Genomic DNA, 21,087 nt, shown 5'->3' with positions numbered 1-21,087 from the left:
CTGGGAGAAAATATTTGCAAAAAGCATATCTGCAAAGGACTGTTATCCAAATACTCAAAGAATGCTTAAAACTCAACAATAAGAAAATGATCAACCCAGTTGAAAAATGGAGAAAGGATCGGAATGGACATCCAACCAAAGAAGACATACGAGTGGCAAATAAGCATATGAAAAAATGCTCAATATCATACTTTATTAAGGAATTGCAAATTAAAGCAACACTATCTTCATTCACCTATTAGAATGGTGAAAGTCCAAAATACTGACAACACCAAATGCTGGTGAGGATGTGGAGCAATAGGAACTCTCATTCACTGCTGGTGAGAATGCAAAATAGTACAGCCACTTTGGAAGACAGTTTGGCAGCTTCTCACAAAACTAAATGTACTCTTACCATATGATACAATCAAGCAGTTGTGCTTCTTGGTATTTACTCAAATGTGTTTGAAACCTATGCCCACACAAAATGTGTACACACAGATGTTTTATCTTTTTTTTTTGTCCTTTTTTTTCTAAATCATCCTGTCTCTACTGACTGCACACAGATGTTTATAGCAGCTTTACTCATAATTGCCAAAACTCAGAAGTAACCAAGATGTCCTTTGACAGGTGAGTGGATAAACTGTGGTACATCCATACAATGGAGTATTATACAGTGCTGAAAAGAAATGAGCTATCAAGCCATGAAAAGACATGGAGGAAACTTAAAGGCAAATTACCAAGTGAGAGAAGTCAATCTGAAATGGCTATGTACTGTATGATTTTGACTATATGGCATTCTGGAGAAGGCAAAACTCCGGAGACAATAAAAAGATCAGTAGTTGCCAGGGGTTCTGGAGGAAGGAGGGAGGGAGGAATGTGTGGAGCATAGGAGATTTTGGGGGCAGTAAAAAGAAACAATTCTATATAATGGTGGATCCATGCCATTATACATTTATTAAAACCTATAGAACACACAACACAGATAATGAACTCCTAATGTAAGCTATAGACTTTGGGTGACAATGATGTGTCAATGTAGGTTTACTGATTATAACAAACGTGCCACCCTGATGTAGGATGTTGAGGGTGGGGGAGGCTGTGTGTGTGCGCACGCATGTGCACATGCGTGTTGTGGGGGATGGGAGGAGAAGGACATGGAAACTCTCTGTACTTTTGCTCAATTTTGATGTAAACCTAAAACTGCTCTAAAAAGGTCTATTAAAAATCAATAACTGATTGCTAACATAGTAAAAAATTATATCAAGTTTCACCCAACATGTTTGAACTAAATGCTTTTATTCATGGGCAGAATATTTAATATTCAATAAATATCCACTCATATCCTGAATGGTGGAAGCTCCTTCCAAATTCCTTCTTATACATCAAGTCTAGGGCAACAAAACTGCTTGGTATAAATGGAATACCATATAGGGAAAACAAGGCCTTTTCTCCCCTCAAGCTCTTTGGGAAGCAGAACTGCAAAGGGTATGTAGTAAAAAGATCCATCACTTTTTAAGTGTCCACTTAAATGCACTTATCTATCCTTTGGGAGAGATAAGACATCAAAATTCTCAGAGGTCATCCAGCCATTGAAATGTCTGTTATTGACAACTGGGCCATTCTGGAATAGGGCCGGGCAAACATGCCTGTCTCTGCAGCAAACAGTCCACCCTACGGTTGTGGCATTTTGAGAATGGACTGGCCATGCCGCAGGTGTGAGCCCAGCCACATTATCCATCAGGGTAAGTCAGGCCACCCCTTAAGCTGTGCTGCTCTAAAACAGGAGAGTCACCTGGATACAAATAACCAGAGGAAGATGAACACTGACTTGAGGCTTAGACAAACAGGAAGAAGTATTTCAAAATGAGCCGTATATTGTTTTCAGGTACATACAAGAACTGGTAATAACTAAGGACAGTCAGTAAGAGAGAACCATACTCAAACTGCCCTTCGGTTTTCAGCACATTATCTGTTAAACTTCAGCTGTGTGTGAAAAGTTACAATGTCCAGATGTGACTCTCTCAGGTGCCAGCTCCCTTCTGTTCTTCCTGTAACATTACCGCCAGTAATGGTGTGGCTGCCCTGCCTGCCAGCACCAGAGTGCACTGGCTAGTCCAAGACTCCTGTGTTGGCAGCTCTGCAAACATGAAAGGTCTGGATGTCTGGTTTTGCTTTAATAGAGTGGGTGCAGCGTTGGAGTAGTTCTCTGATGGGAAAAATTCTGGGTAATTTCAACATTGGGTCAAAAAACTCTATCAAATAAAGCCAATTAAGTTAGAGTCGGTGACCCTGTGAGAGGCTATGGAGACCCCAACTAATCTAAATTGATAAAGGAAAATGTTATACTGTCAGAAGGTAAATGAACTCAATGAAGTAAACACAGTACACACATTAGAGGCCAACACAGCACTTGTGGCATTTTCCCAGTTGCTGGATGGAAAGGACTCAGCCCAGCAGCCTCAGACTCATTGCAGGATGCAGTATCATTTTCCCTGCCTTGTGCTGTTGTTGACTGTGCCTCACAACTGCCCCTTTTCTCCCATGCCCTTGAAAAGAGCCCAGTTATCCTGCCTAGCAGTCCTAGACCTGGGCCCTTTGCCAGGCAGGGTTCCTTTTCTCCAGGAAAAATGGTCATGGTTAACTGCCACTAGGAAAGCAATGGGGTCTGCCCAACATGGGCTAACTCCTAAGAGGAACAGTAGCAAAAACAGGAGATGCTGTTATTTCTGTGACCTCACTTTGTATCCGAGTTTTTCTACACTTGCTACTTTATAATCCCACCACTGGAAAAACCTCAGGGCACCACATGAGAAGGGGCAACTGGCCATGGGTCCAGCGGATCAGTGTGGGAGTTCACCGGGGAAACAGAAACCAACCCTGGGGCGATGGAGTGGACAGCTTATCTCCAGTACTGCTTAGATTTGAAACATTCAAGGAAAGAAAGTGGACGTGAGAATAGAAAAACTAGCAGTTATCTGACTTATTATAGTCTCATATCAAAAATAAAAAGGGACTTTGGTGATAAACCCCGGACTTGCATGTCTCTTGGAGTTCTAAATCTTTCCTTCACTGCCTTATAAAAGAAACCAATTAATAAATTAAGGTCCTGGCTAGGAAAGGACATCCCCCTGATCACTGGCCAAGAATTCCCCTAGGAGACTCCCTCCTGCTTTTCTAAGCATAAAGCTATAAGGCAAACCTTAGGATATGTATCACAGTGACATGTCAGACAATATAATTATAGACGAGAAAGTGTCTAGATCCCACAACAGGCCAAACTTTAGAATGATGGATGTGGGCTTTCCCTGCCAACAGCTCAGTTACAGCCAGTGGCTATAATCCCCAGGAGGGCAGGGGCTAATAGTTTGTTGTTCTGTCCCTTAACCATGGAATTTCTGTATGAGAATGCAGAGAGGAATCCCAGAAGTCAAGTTGGTGTCTTTTATTCCACCTAGTAGGCACACCCAAGATCCATATGCTGAACTTCTCAACAGGATGATGGAAAGTCTCCTGGGCCAGAGGCACACAGCTGCCTGGGCTCTGCTCTCTAGATGGAGGGTAGTGTGGGCAGTGGAGAGTAGCTGGGCCTTGTGGCAGAGCCTCCCAGCATGAAGGGGAATGGAGAGCTGAGAAGTAGGACTCTGACGGAGGGGGCAGCGAGGGTACGTTGGGTGTTGTGAGGTGACGGGCATTTCCACCCAGCCCCTGTGTCCACTGACAGCCAAAGCCAGACTGCAGGTAAAGGTAAAGCTGCCATTACCCGACGTGGTTCTATACTCTTCTGGAGGTCTCTTTCCTTTTTCTGCTGCGGCTAAAGTTGTGACTAAGATGGGAACAAGAGGTGGGTAGTCTGGAAGCAGGAATCATTTGTCAGATGAATACAGAAGCCACTCTGGCAGTCCCTTCTTTTTAAGATGAGCTGTTTGAGGATTTAAAAACGCGATAGAGGGCAGTGGAGAGCAGCAGCTCTCACAGTTCCAAGAGAGGAGCTGGGAGCTGTGTGCAACAGGGCTAGAGAAGTGTTCAGTGGAATTGTGAGTAGGTGGCTGAGAGGCCACTGGGCCCAGTACCCACTGAAGATGGAAGAACTGGGGCAGGGGCGACTGGCCACTTGCCTAAGAGATAGAACTCAGGCACCAAGTAAAAAAGACTCCTATGCAGAACTGCCCCCTGCCACCCCCCCAGCAGTTTCAGATGGCATGCCCACACAAAAACCAGTGGCCAGGAGGCAGGGCCTATTGCTGGGATATCATGGCGAGTGCCCAGTCCAAGAAAGCCACTGTGATGTCCTGCAGGCAGAGCCAGGTCCAGTGGGCAGCCTTGGTGAACTGTGTTTTCACGCACTCCCACGTCACTTCACCTCTGGAAGGAAAGCACAACATTTTGGGGTGTATATATGTGCAGTTGTGTCAACTCATGAGGCTGCAGCTGTGAGTGGGGCAGAGTGGCCAGGAATGAGCAAGGGGCAGGGAGCAGGGCCACTGGGGATCCTGCCAGAGCCCTGGGTAAAGGTCTCACCTGCATGCCTCATGGCAGTGCTCCTGGGCCTGGGCTAGGGCCTCAAGCAGCAGCTGCCACAATGGCAGCAGCACGTTCTGGTAGAGAAGCAGGAGCAAGTCCCTCAGATAATGGAGCAGCTGGCTGAGGGCATCAGGGAGCTGGATCTGTAGCTGGACCATGGAGAATGGATGGAGTCAGAGTACCCAGGAGAATGCATCCTATTTCTTAGGACCCTGTCCGCGTGGGGCTGCCCCTTCCCAAGAACTCTGCCCCTGGGAAGGTGGGCCCTTCTCTGACTCCCTGTCTCTGGCTTACCCTCTGAGAGAGGCTGGTGAGGCTGTCACCAAACCAGGCAAGGTGGGAGGCACAGTGAGTAGAAAGGAAGCTGACTGTGGCATTGGTGTGTGCCCAGGCCAGCTGCAAGCTGGGCTGCACCATGGTGAGCAGGCAGGAGCCCCAGGCTGGCAATGCCTCCTCTAGCCAGCTGTAGGAGAAGAAAGAGAGGAGAGAAGAGGGTACTGAGTTTCCTCAGGCCAGCTTGGCACCCAAAGAACAGCTGGGGAAAGTGGGGGGGGACGGGGAACTACAAGCACTTCCTGCTGACTGTCAACACCTGGCCCAGTCACCCTCACTTCCCTGACATCTAAGCCTTCTCTCCTCTCCCCTCCCTGGGAGGAGCTCACCTGTAGGTTTGCAGGCCGTAGGAGTAGAGCTTGGCACACGCTTGTTGGCTAGCAGGCAAGACACCAGATGATTGAAGCAATCGGCCAGTAAGGGAGGCTGAGTAAAGGGGGCCTCTGGTGAGCTGGGAGATGACAGGGGCCAGGACTGGGGAGTCAGACACTACAGGGCCCCGGGCAGACATTGTGAGGCAGTGGGGCAGAACTCTGTGTGCTCGAGGGTTGCAGAGCCGGCTCCAGTCTACTCTGGAGCATGCTTGGAGGAGGCATACCAGGCTGGGGGCTGAGCCACTTCTTCTGCTGGGCCAGGTGAGTAGGAATGGTAAAGCCAGGTGAAACCCTGGACTTAAGCATCACAAAGTCTCAGGTTGAGGGTTTGCCCTTCAACTTACTAGCTGTGATTAGCTAGCTGCTAATCTTCCTGAGTCTCAATTTCCTCAGGAGTTAAAAGGAGATAACACCTACTCACATGATACCATGAATATGCAAGCATTTCTATAATGCAAAATACTAATCTGATCAGAGTGATAATATCTTATTTCTGGACAGAAGAATCTGTCTGAAAAGTGTTTACTCTGCAGTACTGAGGACTCATCAGGACAAAGCTGTGTTGGAGGGGGGCTATCACCAGCTCTGTGCCCCACCACCATGCCATCTCCCTTGCTTGCCAGTTGTGGCTTACCCTGGAAAGAGCTGTGTGACCGGAAGTCATGGCAAAGGAAACCTATGGCACAGACCAGCAGCAACAGGAGTAGCTGTGCCCAGGGCAGCCGGGGCCCCCGTGCCTGCTGCAACAGGCCCTGTGGGGAGAGGGGAGGAGACAGTGGTCAGAAGGGAGAGGGGCTGGTCCCTGCCTTAGAAGGCACACCTCAAGCCAGGCCTTCTAGGAGCGTCAAGCCCTCACATTATCCTGAAGGCAGCAGGAGGCTCTACAGACAGGTGGGGCAGGAATGTGACACAGGCCCAACTCGGGATGTGCTGAGGTAGAGACACATGACAGTGTGTGGGTTGGAGAGGGCTGGGTGCCAGCACCTTGCAGGCCATGTCACAAGTGATGACATCCTGGTTGTTACAGTTGCCCTTTCTTAGCAGCTCCTGGTTGGTAAGCTTAAAGGACTGAATGGTTTCTTGCAAAGACTTCTGCACCTATAGGATAAGAAAAGTCTGGGTTGAGAACATGAGATCTAACCCATGAGAGAATCCTGAGCCTCCATCCTGTTTCATTTTCCATGCTGAGTGCACCAACAGAGCATGTTCTCAGGGAAGGGAGGACGATGGCAGAGGGGCATGAATTCAGAATCCAGACAAGGCCCAGCCTGCCATGTCCTCCAGCTCCTCACCTTCTTGGGAATCCGTTCCCAGGAGCTGATCAGGTGCTCCAGCAGCAGGCTGTGGGGAGAGCACAACCCTTTCCAGTCAGGCGGCTCGCTTGGCACCCCTATCCTCCCATCCTGGCTCCTGTGGGCTGAAGGACCCACCCCACACACCCACAGAGGAGCAGCTTCCTAGAGGCCATGTCAGCAATGTTCCCACTCAACCTGAGAGGCATGAGCCCACAGAACAGTGACCATGTTCCCCTTCTGCTTCTAGCACAGGGCCAGGGCAGCCTCAGACTGGGAAGCCCCTCTGTGTGGATTAGAGGTGGGCGACCCCCCCACCCCTACCCCCACCTGCCTGGACTGTGACAGGTGCTTGGGGTACAGCTGTCTCCAGACGCTGGCACTGAGGGGGTCCACAGTCAGGCATTCAGTCAGGCTGCCCAGGAGCTGCATTGGGGGGGGACAAAGGGGGACACTGCTACAGCCATGGGGCTGGTGGAGGGGGAGAGTGTTGAAAGGTCAGCATCCTCCCCTGAGTGAGGCCGCCCAGGCAACACATCCACCCAAAGGAGTAGAGAAATAGTGTCAAGACTCCAGAAAGCTCTCTGAGAGGCTGTAAAGGAAAAAGCTGGGGCTTCCGAGATAGAGCTTTGAGCTCAAAGATCACACGTCTGCAAGTGACAGGGCATCAGACACCACCCAACCTGAATGTGCGGCCCTCTCTGGTCCATTCTTCTGAGGGCAGAGTGCAAGTGAGTGGGGCAGGTGGCTGTCAGGAGCCAGCTCAGGACATGCCTAGGAAATGGGCTCTGTGACAGCATGTAGAAACCATTGCAGCTGACCCCTGGGAAAGGGAAAGAAGCCTCCTACCATTTCCTCACCTCTTTCTTCATTGCAGGGGGACAGCTAGGGGTGGCTCTGGACAGGAAAGAAGGGAAGTAGGTATGCAGGGTGGAGTCCGGCTTTGCTCCAAATGCTAGCACCTTCAGTCGGGGGTAAAGCTGACACAGATGCTCCTGCACGCTGGGGTAGGGGTGGGGAGGAGAGTCGGGCACAGGCTATAAATAGAGCTGTGTGACATGAGCCTTTTGCCTGCTTCAGAGCCCATGCCCTGCCTGAGGGGTATAGTCACTAAGGGCCTTACAATGGCTCCGGATCTTTTTACTCAGAGATGCCTTGGAAAAACTGTTTAAAGCCACAGATTCTCTTCCTGTGAAAATACTCATAGGCCAATCATACCCAATGGTCCATAGAGTTCCAAGGGTTCACTGATCCCTAAAACCTACCTCTGAACTTCCAGCTAATGAATCTCAGAGCCAGGGTGGCTAGGAAAGAAGGAACAGGAATGTACTGCCTGGTCCTGCCCCCAGCAATGGGATCCCTTCACAGCAGGTGTGCCCAGAGCAGTCCTACCTGGGTGTCAGGGAGTTGTTGGGCATATAGGCAAAGTCCAGAAGTGGGAAGAGGTCCTTGGGGCCAATCATGCCAAAACCCTTGGTGAGGTTGGGATGCACCCTGCAGGGGAGGGAACAAATAGGCTTGCTGGAGACCATCACCCAGGCCAGCTGTTTTGGCGGTGACCCCAGCTAAGCCAACATCTAGGAGAAAGGGCATAAACGACACCCACCCCAGCCCTCAGTGGCTCCCTCCTTTCCCTTCCTCACCATCACATTCTGAGGTGGGAGGGGCTGGTCCTGATTTTCCTCACACCTATGGAGATCAGGATCACAGCATCCTACTTTACTAAAACAACCACTTGCAGACACCCTGGGCAAGTCCCCCCATTACTTACAGAAGCAGTCGATCCAGGTAGGCGATGGCAAAGGGAGACAGAGACTTGACGCCCAGAACAGGCAGCATGATCCCCAGCCACACTATGGATATAAAGGGCAGGGAGGAAGCCTCAGGCTGGTACCCACTGGGGACACTAAACAGGAGCTTCCTGGCTCCAGGTGCATCCCTCTTCCTTCTCCACTTCCTTGTTACCTTTTAGTCCCTCAATGAGGTTGGCAAAACCTGCTTGACCCAGCGCCCACATGATGGTTAGACACTTTGCTGGTCGGCTCTGGTGGGACCTCAGCAGCTCCAGGAACTAAGGAGACCGGTGGGGAAGGCAGGTTGGGATAGGGCAAAGAACCAGGAGCCCCCAAAGCCAGGTGGGAAGGGAGATGTCAATTGGGAGGAGGAGGAGGCTGAGCGAGAATGGAGCACTATGGCAACATAGTGTAGTGATTCCAAGCACGGGCTTCTCCTACACTCTGCCATTTATTGGTTGACTAACCCTAGGAAAGTTACTGAATCCTGCTGTGGCTCAATCTTTCCATCTATAAAATGGGAACGATAGCAGTAACTACCTCATATATATCCAAAGCAGACACACAGTAAGTGCTAATAGTATTACCTAGAATTACTAGTCATACAGAGTCTTCCTCTATCCCATAACTGCCCAGCCTCCCCAGTCCTAGCCTCCTAGTGTCCCCACCACCCAGAGCTCACCTTGCCCAAGTTTGTGGTGGCAATCTTAGGCTTGTCTTGCAGAATGGCCTGGATACAGATGCGGTAACCATGTAGGGACTCCCCTGGAGAGATACACGTTCTTAGCTCTACTCATGCTACTTGGCATTCTAAACCTGAAATCTCCCTTTTGGCAGTGGTGAGCCCAAAGTCCTGGCCCAGTGAATCCTAACTTCCTCCTCCCTTTCCAAGGAGTGTCAAGATTAGCACATTTCTTCTCTACTGGAAAGAGAACCACTCAGCCATGTTGGAAGCAGGAATAAAGGAATAGGCTCTCAAGATGGTTACCCCACGTGGGCCTCTCTTACCTTGTGTCTTATCCAGCTCTTGCAGCATGGTGAACAGACAGTGGTCAAAAAAGAGCTCCAGAGACCCTGCTGCCTTCGCCAGTAGCCCTCGGATGATCCCACGCAGCTCACGGCTCACTAGGCTGTAGGGATAATCTGTGGCCATGGGCCTCTACATGAGTGCTAGATCAGATGCCCTGCCAGTTCTGAGAACATGAGTGGAGGCAAATGTCCCAGCACTGAGGCTGGCATCCTCCCTTTCCCGATGAACCCCAGCAACATCCACAGCCATGATGATCTGAGAATAGCTCATATCACCCATGGAAATCAGGACAGTGGGGGCACTGGGCTCTGTGACTAACACACAGCCTCTTTAGAATGTTCTTAAACTTGTCTGAGCTGAGGGAGTTAGGAAGACTTACCATGAGTATGCTGGCTTAGTGTGGGTTCACTTAGAGGAGCTTGGAGCTTGTAGTTGAGATAGCTGGCCAGGTCCTTCAACCATACGGACGGGTTCCCAGAGAACACGCTCTGGCTCTTGTCCAGTTCCTTCTGCAGAGCTGCCACGTCCAGCTGCCAGGGACATTCCCCCACCCCCCCACCATGGTGAGTTGTGAGTGACAGGTAGGCAAATGGGGTAGGGGTGGGAAAATGGTTGAAGTAGGTGGTGGTAGGAAAAAGTGTTTGTTTTTAAGCATAAGTATGTGGAATGCTGTAATTTTGCTATATCCAAATCTTTAGAAAGTAAGGAACAGGATAACTGAGGATGCTGATATGAATGCCCTATCCTCTTAGGCCCTTCACATGTTCAAGGGGAAAACAGAGGACAAGATAGAAAATGAAAGATCACTGCTTCCGTGCGACAGGGAACTACAACCTCTTTCTTTACATCCTCTCTGGTGTTCCCAGGTTTTCAAGGCTTTCCTCTCATCATTCTACGTTTCCACACAAACATCCCACTTCTTTTCTATTCTAAGTGTCAACATTCTGTTCCCTTGGGGTTTTCATCTTTTCTGCAACTCCTCCTCTCAACCGATGGTGTCCCAAATCCCACAGGTCCCTCAGCTGCCTGTCCTTCTTGCCCTCCTTTCATCTTCTCTACACCTCAAGCCCCCACTCTTGCCGTGCCTGAAGACTAGGCACACTCACAGCTTTCAGCGCTTCCTCCAGGCTGCGGAAGCGGCCCTGCTTCTGGTTTTGGTTGGTGAGAGCTGCCACCTTCTTCGGCTGCTTCTTGTTCTCTGGTTTCTTATGCTCCATAGCAGGGGGTGGAACCTGTTCCTTATTCTGCCGCTTCATGATTTTCTCAAAGCCCCGCTCATAAAGAGTGCTTGTGGTCTGGATTGGGGCTGGGTGAAGACAGGCAGAGAAAGGGGGGGGCACCCTTGAGTCCCCAGGGCCTCACAGTAATGGTGGTCCCTTCCCCCACACTGTCCCCTAATTCATCTGCATAGAGGAGCCTGTATCAAAGCCCCTTCTTGCTGGACTGCTTAAGTAACAGGGCAGGGAGTCCTTCTGGTTGCTTTCCATCATCACAGCTCGAGTCCATAGGCTCTTTCATAGAGATGGAGCAGTTCTTTATTAGACAAATCAGAGTATGTGGGAACTAGGAGAGGGGTGGGATGCAGAGAACTAGCTTCTTTGGTAGGTAGCTACTAGTCTGGGAAGACAGGCTTTTTTTGCCTTGGTTTTACCCCAATGCCTCTTGATTCAGATATGCTAACTCTATAATCAACAAGTGGCAAGCTTTTCCCACTCCTCTGGGAAACAGGCCCCACTGAGCATAATACCTACTCGGTGTTGAGTGTGTGGCGGGTCATTTCTCCCAGCTGGGCCTCCTGTCCGTACGACCACCACCCCCTGCTGGTTACTTAACGAGGGGGCACCGTGTATAATGATCCAGGATGCCTCTTCCCAGCTCTCAGACACCTGCCCAGAGAGACCAGCTAGAGCCTGGGACAGCTGGGAGGCTTGTGTGCAGTGAACTGAGCGTCAGAAGACTGGAATCCTAGTTCCCTCTGACACGTGATCCTGGGCAAGGTGTCAAACTTCACCAGGCCTCAGTTTACTCATCCGTGAGGTGAGGACCGCAATCCTCCCTTGCGCTGCCTGCCTCTCATGAGGCTCCAAAGAGACAGCGCAAGGGTGGCGCTCGGGGTCAGCCTGCGAGATTGCGCTCGGAGAGCCAGGCCGTGTTCTGCCTTCTTGGGCTCTACGAGTTGCTCGCTGCTACCCTGCGGGCCAGGCCCGGGGTCGGCGGCGGCGCGGGCCGGGTGGGTACTCACGGGTCGGGTTGTATTTCCACACTCCGTTCGCCTCCCCGAGCGCCCGGCGGTCCCCGCCGCCGCCTCGACTACTGCCGCTGGCCGCAGGCCGCCGGCCCTTCTTCACCACCTCCCAGCGCCCCACACCCGCTGCCTTGGCCGCCATGGCTCCGAACCCTCCCTCCCGGCCACCTCCCGGTTCCGGTCCGGCACTGCAGCCGCACTCTGCCACGTCTGCTCTCAGGCCCGCGCGCGGCGCCCGCCGCAAGGCAGCCTGGGACTTGTAGTCTCTGGGCGCTGCCAAGCTCCTCCCGGAACGGAGTGGGTGGGGCAAAGGCTGCGGAGGGCAGAGGCTCCCAGCAGTAACCTCCTGTGCCCAGGCCAAGAAGCTGGGATGAGAGGCGATTGCATTCCGAAAACTTTTATTGAGCGCCTATGTGAAGGCCACTGCATTGAGTGGCTTGCTGGAACTGTTTCCATTCTGCTTTTTTTCTACCGGTAGTACCGTGTTTCCCTGAAAATAAGACCTACACATAAAATAAGCCGTAGCAGGATTTCTAAGCTTTGCGCAATATAAGCCCCACCCCGAAAATAAGACCTAGTGATGGGCGTGGCTACGCAGCGTATCTGCACAACCTATGCATTTCGTCGCCAAGCGGTAAAGAAGATGAGCAGCCCTTCTTATCTGCCCCATGAGAGCTGTATCGCTCCACCTGAGAGATTGGGGCCAATGGTTCTAAAGGAAATAGAGTCGCAAGAAATTCAGGATGGAATTCGGGGTTTGGAGAGTTATGATGATGTTCCAGAAGAAGACAACTTAACTATATTTGAATAAATGTAGATTGTTGGACCGTACTTAAAAAAAAAAAACAAAAAAACACATCCCCTGAAAATAAGCCCTAGGGTGTCTTCTTGAGGAAAAATAAATATAAGACCCTGTCTTATTTTCAGCGAAATACGGTATCACTAGAAGGCTGGATTGGAAGTCATTCTCCTCACTTCCTGGGAGAGTTTGAAGATTAAATGCTTTCTTCCTTCTAGGAAAGTGCTGGCTTTTCTGTTGCTAGTGATTAAATGATTGCTAGTGATTTAATGGGGTAGACAAATCTATTGCTAAAGAATAAGGAAGAGGATGGGGCTTGAGGGAAAAGGCAGTGTTAGGGGCCTGGGGGCTGGCGGAGAGGAGGTGAGAGGTGGAGAGTCCTGATGGGAGGCCGAGAAAAGTCTGGGGATCTGGGACAGCCAGGGTTGGGTTTCCTCTTGCAGACAATAGGAAGGAACCATTCTGACTCCCACCACAAAGTTGATCCCAAGTTCTAGATGTGCCAGGGAAGTAGTGGAAAGTCCCAGACCTGAGGAACCACACCTGACAGGTTACTGCTCGGACGGCACATGGAGGGCCTTCCACCATGCTTTCAGTATGATGTGAGACCTCAGAACCTTGAAGCATCCTCGCAGAGGAGAATGTGGGAAGGTGAAATGAAAGTGATTTATCACAATTAAGGAAATGTGCTGTTTTGTGTACAGCTATGTGTGAGGATGAGATTCATACCTGCCACACTGAGATATTATAGTAAGAACTGTAAGAGTCCAAAGTCCTACCGGATGAACAGCTGAGGGAGTGATGCATTCCTTAGGAAGGAGATGGAAGAAGGCTTCCTCAGGGAGATGGCAGTTGAGATGGGTCCTGAGCAACAGAATTTTCATTGGTTGGGGGTCAGGGTGGGTGGAGAGAATACACCAGTTGTGTGGATCTGTTGATTTAAACAAATGCCTAGAGGGTGGCGAACTGGAAGTAGTTCAATGTGACAGTGCATAATGGGATTTTGGAGGTGATAAGGCTGGAAAGGGATCTGAACCCATATGACAAGGGCTTTGCCTGCCAAATCTGGACATTATCCTTCGGGCCCTGAGAAGCCAGAGGGAAGGTGGTGGCATGCATGATCCACTGTTTTGGAAAGGTAAATGAGGCTGTGTGAAGCATGGGTGGGGAAGGGGAAAGGCAAGAGGTAGGAGAGTCCCAGCTCTTGCTGCCGCCTTCTGCCTGGCTTCCAGCCCAGACCATGGCTGACTTTGCATCACGTAGCTCTGAGATAGAGGGCTTTTGCCAAGAACCATATTTGAGCTGATTATTAATCAATTCATTTTTCAGATCTCTACTGAGAGACCAACAACAATATCCTCTCTTTATTCAATCCCTTCTGTGTCACGTGTATGATCCCAGAAGTGATCATTTTTGGAAGAGAAACGGCACTGGCTTTCCACAGAGGCAAAGGAGGGTGTGCTAGGTGGAGACACATAGAAGTGTAGGGGAGGGACTTTCTTTTCTTTCATTGGAATAGTCTGGAAGCTATCAGTTGTAACTTGGCATCTAGGGGATAGAAGTCATTCATTTACTTATCCAGCAGTGTTTCCTAAGCACCTTCTCTGTGTCAGGCCCTGTGCCAGGTAGTGCTAGGGGATACACCTCACTTGCTTGTGAGGAACTTGAAGCCTGCGTGGGAGGCAAATGTATAAACAGAAGAATACCATCTTAAGTGTTCCAGAGGACAGATACACTTAGTATGAGGTAGCAGGAAGAGGTGGGGTAGAAGGTAGGGGCTTTACATCCCTGAGCTCTAGGCATTCAAAGAGCAGCCTTAGCCACTTGCCATGGAGGTGGGCTTCGGTAGGTCCTGCATGGGGCTTGAAGACCCAACATCTCTTGGGTCAAGGAAGACAGGTGGGTGTCTAGTGTGGGGGCATGAAGAACAGAGAGCTCACTGAAACACTGTCCCACGGTATTACTTTTCTATTGCTACTGAAACAAAGTGCTATAAATTTAATGGCTTAAAACAATGTAAGTTTGTTATCTTACAGTTCTGGAGGGCGGACATCTGACACGGGTCTCACTGGGCTAAAATCAAGTTGTCTGCAGTGTTGCGTTCCTTTCTGGAGGCTCTAGGAAATAATCCATTTCCTTGCCTTTCCCAGCTTCCAGAGGCTGTCTGAATTCCTTGTCTCACAGCACCCTTCCATCTTCAAAGCCAGCAATAGTGGGTTGAGTCACTCTCATTGTAACTCTCCGACTTCTTATGTCTCACTCTTTTATTCTTAGGGACCGTCGTGATTATATTGGCTCCATCTGGATAATCCAGGCTACTCTTCCTATTTTAAGGTCAGCTGATTAGCTGCCTAAATTCCATCTGTGACCTTAATAACCCTTTGCCATGTAACCTCACATATTCTGGGGTTTATGATGTGGACATCTTTGGAGGGAGGCATTATTATAGCTACCATACCCACTTCACGATCAGGGTGAAGTGTTGGCCTGAAGATGAAGGCTGGGTAAGGAAGAATAATTGCCTATTCCTTTTATAGTATCTACCTGTAATACTGGAGGAAAAGCCTTTAAAAATTAGGCAAAGGAGTTAAAAATCATCAAGATAAATAAAAGCAGGCAAATAACTTGTTGGAGGAGAAAAACAGAGATAGAGTAAGGCCAGAGGGATTGATGTATGTGGAGGTGGGAGTCAAAATGAGGAGGACAGACACAAATCACTCATTTAAGGCTTGTATCTGGAGTCATTAGAGAAATGGTGGTAGTCTTGAAGGAGGGCCGTGGGGTGGGGCCACAGGAGAGACACAGCACCAACTACATCTGGGTCATACTCAAGACAGTGAGGAAACATCTACCAGGGCCAGCCTAAAGCTAGAGGAACACTCTGAAGGTCACACCTGTGCAGTCTTTGATGGTGAGCCTTGAACCTTGAGTCAAGAGGTCAGAATTGGAGTCCAGGTTTCTACCACTTTGACAGTCATGCACATGTGCCTCACACTCTCCTCAGCAAATGGGGTGCTAGCCTAGGTGACTCCAAGGCTCTCATTCATTTCAGCACTCTTGGTCCCTGTTGGGCTTCCAGGACATTGGTTATTATGGCCCTTTGTCAGGCACACCCCAAGAATGGTGCTGTGTGGATGACATGGGAGGGTTCCTGATTCCCTGTTCCCACTGGAGCTTGTTCTGTAGACAGGATCACTTAGGTACTGCTGTCCTTCTGGGCTTCAGCGCTCAGAGCTACTTGCTTATTGTAATCCTCCCAGCTCTGTCACATGAGCCCTTGTCCCAGCTGCATCACTGTTGTGAGCTGTGTGAGCTTTGACAAGGGGTGGGGACAACATGCAGTCCAGCAGGCCCGAAGGAGATGGAAATGAAGTCCCTGTTGGCCAGGCCATCCCATTACATGCAGTCACCTTACTGGGCTGCCCCTGGTCATGGCCACGGCCCTAGCAAGTTCTCCTCCTCAGGGATTGGAGTTTGGGGCCTTACCTCAAACTCCCCTGTCACTAGCATTGGGAGACAGGACTAGGTCAGCCTCTGGGCTTGTGAGAGGCTGACAATGAGGCTGTGCTGTGCAGCGGTCACCTTGAAAGAGGGGCGCACAGGAGGTGGAAAGCACCGAGACCCAGGCTGTAGCCCAGTGGAGGGAGACATGGCATGGACTTTTACCACACAAGTTTATTTAAATAAAAGTGAACACGTATGCAGGCTGGTGCCCGAAGGGCAGGGGTGGGGGGTGGGAGGCAGACGTAGGGTCCAGGCAGAGTCTGTGTGGTGTGAACTGGGCTGCAGGAAGGAGCAGCTGGGGGCCTCAGGGCAGTGCTGGGCTTCCGCGCTGGGGGCAGGGGCCTGGGCGGGGGAGCCCGGTGCCAGGAGGTCATTTCCGTCCCTCGCATGTCGCATGCTCCCCTCCCTTCTCCCTGACCCCACAGCACCACCTCCTCCGCCCCCTCTCCCTCTCCTGACATCAGCCTTCCCCTCGACTACTGGGAAATCAAAAGATAAAATAAATAAGAATTGGTGAGTCCTGCCCTAGCCCCCAGCCATGGGGAAGGGAAGCTAAGCCAGGAACACTGCCCCCAGCCCGTGCTGTCGGCCCTGGAAAAGAACAGGTAAAGTGCAAGGAAAATCCAGTAAGTAAAAATATACCAATGACTTTGTCAAATATACAGCTGCTGGCTGTCAGGGAGCAGGTGGCTGGCTGGGGTGGGTGGCGGCAGCACCCTGGGGAGTGTTGGCCGACACAGCATAGAGACAACGGAAATAAATAGGGGTGGGGAGTGGGCAGGGGTCCCCGCCTGCTGGGCCAGGGCCACTCGAGGACGAGGACGAGGATGAGGACGGGCCTCTGCCTGCTCACCTGCCCCCCCCAAGCCCCGCTCGCCCAGCTCCCCAATGCAGCGGCACTGACACAGAGCACCCGGCCGACCTGGCTGTAAGGAAAGGATTATAATGTGGGGTGGGAGCAGGGAGAGGAGGCACGGGTGGCCGTGCAGTCAGCCAGGGCCGGAGCCGCCCTTAGTACTCGTCCTGGTCTTCTTGTTGGTGTTCTTCAATCTCATCGTCCTCAGGGGGTGCAAATCCTTCCTGGAGGATGGGAAGGGAGAGGGAAGTGGTGGGCCCAGCAGCCCAGGCTGAGGTGTCAGATTCTATAGGAAGCTGAGGAACAAGCGCAGAGCTCAGGAGCCCAGAGTTCTAGTCCGACTATCCCTGCTAATGGCGCTATGTTGACCCAGGGCTTGTGACTTCACCTCTCTCTCCTCATCAGCAAATGTTCTTCAAGGTCTCTTATGGTCCTATTATGCTTCTGGTCTTAGGGCCGGGCCAGAATGAATAGGGTGCAGAGGGCCCAGGGCACTAGCAGGTGGAGGGGGCGCTCACCTCAGTGGCATAGAGAATGCCAATGATGCCTGAGATGACAGGGCTGTTTTCACTTTCATGCTCCTGGCAGATGAGCTCGATGTCACGAAGTTTGCTGAAGTAGAAGTCACGCTCCTTCTCCAGCCCATCCACAGTGAGCTTCAAGTCCAATAGCTGCTTGGGAAGAAGGCAGTGTTCAAGCCAGGAGTCCCAGCCTCACACTGCCCTGCCTGCCCTCCTCGTGTCCCTGCAGACACCCCAGGGGCCTGGCTTTTGTGACTGTCCTTACCCATCCCACTCACCTGTTGGTTGAGTTCAAGAATTTGGGCATCAGTTTCATGGCCCCCATTTCGGGCCGAGGGGGGGTTCTTCCGGAGGATGCAGGGTGGGGCCACGTTGCTCAGTCGGCCAGAGGTCTGCATGTTTTTGGGGCCTGTGGGGGATGTCCTCTGTGGAACTGCCCGGAGGAAAAGAGTCAGGTGAGGCCATGTGACCCCACAGTGCACGTGGCAGGAGAGAGCCTGGTGTAAGGACTGCGGGGAAGGCCCATGCGACAGGCAGGCACTGACCCCCCTCCCCGCCCAGCCACTCAGGAAGGGCATTTACACCTAGGCCCCAAGCCTTGGCCACATGAGACACTACAGCAGCTAGGCAGTCCTTTGCTGCCTAGCTATAGAGAACTATAGGGAACTAAAAGGGACTAGAGGGAACTAAAATAAGGTGTGAGGTGTTGGGGTGGGGAGAGAGCCAGCCTGAGGGAGAGAGAAAAGGGAACAGTGAATCTGGAGAAGTGGGGCTGGAAGGGTTCAGGGCCCTCTTGTACTGATAGCCAGAGCCCTATGAAAAGCAGCTGGTGCAGGGCCTTTCCTACCAGAAGCCCCAACGCAAAGCCACCCTCCCTGGGGGTGACCTCAGAGTCTCCTGACTGGAGGATACACAAGAAACCTGGCCCCTGCCCCTCCCAGCTCCTGTCTCAGGATGGACTCTGGTCCCCTCTGCTGGGCTGGACCGGGTGTCTCTACAGCGGTGGCTGAATCAGGGACCAGAGCTCCTTCCCAGCACAGCCGGCATGCTGTGGCTACTTGCTTGCTCTCTAGGCCTGCACCTCCCTAGACAGAGCGGGCTGGTTCTAATGCAAAGCAAGCAGGCAAGTGGGGCAGGCCCAGGCGGGACAGCAGCATAGATGGAGGAGGTGGCTCTGCTATGACGGGGTCCGACGCGGGCTGGGGCTGCTCCTCTCCTTTCCCTTCTGGGACCTAGACAAAGCCTCATTTCTAGAGATTCATCCGTGGAGGACGTAGGGCTATGGGCTTTTGGAATGGGGGAAGATATGATCCAGCTTGGCAAACTCCTGTCCCTGGGCATCCAGTGGGCCAGGCAAGAAGGGGCTGTGGTGCTGGCACCAGCCCTTAGCCTGGATGGACCTGGATGGGGAAACCACGCCACCTTACTGCCCCACCATCTGGAGGCAAACAAGTTAGCTTATGCTACGAAATGAAGTGTCCTGGGCCTCCAGCTACCATCTGCCACCATCACTGGTGCTGGTGGCTCTCTTAGAAAAATTTTGGAGCCCTCTCACCCCCTATTGTCACTCCCCCGGTCTAAGTGGGCAGCAGGCGGCGTCATCTGAACTCCGTGATAACAGTCTCCTCCAGGTGGCAGGGCCGGGCCGGTGGCCCAGGGGGCACTCATGGCTGTAGAGCCCTGCCGGCCCGGCCCCCCACACTCCCTCCCCCGGCTCGGGCACGTTACCTGCTGTGCCAATGAGTTTCTTGGATTTGTTGAAGATCTGATCACCTGGGTTAGGAGGTGGCGCTACGTCCTGGCCCTGCCGCGCCAGCAGAGGGTTGTAATCCTTTCCATCATAGTTTGCGTCAAAGAATTTCTTAAACCACTGAATAAACTCAAAATTATCTTGGAATTTTCCTTTCACTAATTTCTCTACAGGAATGATCTGAAATAGACCACATAAGCAGAACACTTTAACGACCTGCTGCCGTAGGGCCGCCTTCCTCTGTGAGAGAGCCACTGCTCTCAGGAAAGCCAGCCCCTGGGCTGCAGCATCCGCCACCTTCTCCACCTGCCCCCTCCCGTGGCACCAGAGCAGACAGGTAGGCTGGCAGGCCCCGGCCTCGGATCCAGAGACATGCCTCTCCTACAGGCACAGGAAGGACTGCGTGGGGAGGCAGCCCGTGGTTCTGCTGCCTGTGTGGGGGCTGGGGGCTCAGGACCCACAGTCCTGTGGCCATCAAGGCAGGACAGTGGGCAAAGAGACTTTTCTTGGGCTCTACAGAGAGATGGAACTTAATAGGAGCAGGACACAGAGCCCCAGCGTCTGGGATGGGTAGGGTCCAGAGGGGAGGAAGGGAAAGGAAGGTTGTCATGATGGGATGTCAAGTGTTATGGATTTTCCACTGTGCCTTGAGCTGGGGGAACACATTCCCTCTGAAGAGTCGGGGGGTGGAGAGAGGCGTGAGCACTGGAATGACCCCAGCAGCCCCCGTGGCCCCAGGTGGCAGGCCATCTTCTTTCCCCAGGGTCACACAGCTCCTCAGGGCCCCCCAGAGCACAGGCACCTACTTTGTCAACACCCATCTTCTTGAAAGCTGCTTGCAGCACCTTGAAGTTGTGGATGTATTCATGCTCTAGTTTGGCCTGGAACTTCACCTTCCTCAAGTGCACACAGCCGGGGAAGAGCATGTCCATGAACTGGCAGTAGGCTGCCCCTGCGAGAAGCACAGCTGGCTGAGGTCCCTTCCCCAGGCCCTCAGCCGGTCTACTCCCCAGGCCCTTAGCTGGTCTACTCCCCCAAACCTGCTCTCCTCTTTTCTCTCTTTGTCCTGGGGCTGGGGCCAGTCATATTTTTAGGATAGACCTGGCCAGAATCTCCCCAGCTTTCCAAGAATAAGAGCAATGACTCTTTATTGCAGTGTACCATGTTCCAGCACCATACCAAACACGGCACATAGGTAGTGTAATCCTGACAGCAATGGCAGTTAGTTGGCGATATTATCTCCATCTTACGGTCGGGAAAACTGAGACCTAGGGAGGTACAGTGACTTGTCCAGGGCTGTGCCTCCAGAAGAGGTGAGAGGTGGACCCAGAGTGGCTGGACCAGACCTTGTGCTGTTAACCTGTGGCTTCGCTGCCTGTCCTGGCTCTCGGCTCCCCACTCTACCCCAGCCCCACTGCAGAGCCCCTCACTGTGCCTCTCATGCCTTTCACTTTTCCTTCTTCCATTTCCTGACTTCTACTCCAAACTGTTTGACTAGCTCAGGCTCTCCAGCTGTCCTCCTTAATCTTAATTATAAGCTATGGTCAGGCACAGTATGATGTTTCAGTCAATGATGGACCTCATATATGATTGTGATCCCATCAGATTATAATACTGTGTGTTTAGATAGGGTTAGATACACAAATATCATTGTGTTACTAAATTGCCAACAGTATTCAGTACAGTAACCAGCCATACAGGTTTGTAGCCCAGGAGCAATAGGCTGTAGCCTAGGTTTGTAGTAGGCTATTCCATTGAGGTTTGTGTAAGTACACCCTATGATGTTTCCACAATGATGAAATCACCTAACAACACATTTCTCAGAATTATCCCCACCATTAAGTGACACATGACTGTACGTTCCCTGCTGTGGCCGCTCTGCAGTCCTGTCTTCCCTTCCTTTCCCTCCAGCAGGGCCTTTTCCTCCATCCTACCTGAACAGAGCTGTTCTATCTTGGTATAGTTGAGGTGCAGGGAGTCATTGACCCACGCAAGCATATCATGGCGACTCAGATTTTCACTGGTCACAGATGTGGAGTACACATTGACGGCCATACCCCAGCTGCAAAGAAAGAAGAAAGGTGAGG

At 51.6% G+C, this 21,087-nt stretch overlaps 2 protein-coding genes and 1 long non-coding RNA gene across 10 annotated transcripts in view; 1 reads left to right on the top strand and 2 right to left on the bottom strand.

Moving 5' to 3' along the window:
* Positions 1-21,087, top strand: part of LOC105884385 (uncharacterized) — a 174,527-nt gene that overhangs the window by 82,603 nt on the left and 70,837 nt on the right. The gene's annotated exons all lie outside the window — the stretch shown is intronic.
* On the bottom strand, positions 3,410-11,767 carry TMEM214 (transmembrane protein 214). 2 transcript variants are annotated; one of them, XM_076000619.1, is made up of 17 exons: positions 11,568-11,767; positions 10,432-10,631; positions 9,705-9,855; positions 9,304-9,438; positions 8,978-9,060; positions 8,468-8,573; positions 8,274-8,355; positions 7,895-7,996; positions 7,363-7,504; positions 6,837-6,928; positions 6,503-6,551; positions 6,195-6,308; positions 5,845-5,962; positions 5,166-5,325; positions 4,798-4,966; positions 4,501-4,652; positions 3,410-4,344 (listed from the first exon to the last, which is right to left on the bottom strand). In XM_076000619.1, exons 1-17 carry the CDS (start codon positions 11,710-11,712, stop codon positions 4,218-4,220), a joined length of 2,127 nt encoding a protein of 708 aa, XP_075856734.1. In that variant the 5' UTR covers positions 11,713-11,767; the 3' UTR covers positions 3,410-4,217. The 2 variants fall into 2 exon arrangements, with proteins under 2 accessions (XP_075856734.1, XP_012643658.2); XM_012788204.2 differs by having other exon boundaries at positions 5,166-5,262.
* MAPRE3 (microtubule associated protein RP/EB family member 3) overlaps positions 16,010-21,087 on the bottom strand; it is a 52,328-nt gene continuing 47,250 nt past the window's right edge. For 4 of the 5 annotated variants that reach the window (XM_012788199.3, XM_012788201.3, XM_012788198.3 and 1 more), the window contains exons 2-7: positions 20,935-21,062; positions 19,807-19,952; positions 18,979-19,180; positions 17,529-17,683; positions 17,248-17,400; positions 16,010-16,953 (exon numbers count right to left, since the gene is read on the bottom strand). In XM_012788199.3, coding sequence (XP_012643653.1) covers positions 16,885-16,953; positions 17,248-17,400; positions 17,529-17,683; positions 18,979-19,180; positions 19,807-19,952; positions 20,935-21,055 — 846 coding nt within the window. In that variant the 5' untranslated portion in view covers positions 21,056-21,062 and the 3' untranslated portion in view covers positions 16,010-16,884. The remainder of the gene's footprint in view (positions 16,954-17,247; positions 17,401-17,528; positions 17,684-18,978; positions 19,181-19,806; positions 19,953-20,934; positions 21,063-21,087) is intronic. The other variant, XM_012788203.3, reaches the window with a different exon arrangement.

Source organism: Microcebus murinus, chromosome 3 (assembly GCF_040939455.1).
Source record: "Microcebus murinus isolate Inina chromosome 3, M.murinus_Inina_mat1.0, whole genome shotgun sequence".
Classification (NCBI taxonomy): Eukaryota; Metazoa; Chordata; class Mammalia; order Primates; family Cheirogaleidae; genus Microcebus; species Microcebus murinus.
Note: the sequence above shows the minus strand (reverse complement) of the source record. Positions and strands in the feature narration are given on the sequence as shown.

Bases quoted from the DNA above. Each gene is read 5' to 3' on its own strand.
- TMEM214 (XM_076000619.1), bottom strand. From the start codon at position 11,712: ATGGCGGCCAAGGCAGCGGGTGTGGGGCGCTGGGAGGTGGTGAAGAAG. The intron at 10,632-11,567 runs GTGAGTACCCAC...GTCTTCACCCAG, and splicing joins GTGGAAATACAACCCGACCC to CCCCAATCCAGACCACAAGC. The intron at 4,345-4,500 runs GTGAGACCTTTA...CTTTCCTTCCAG, and splicing joins CACTGCCATGAGGCATGCAG to AGGTGAAGTGACGTGGGAGT.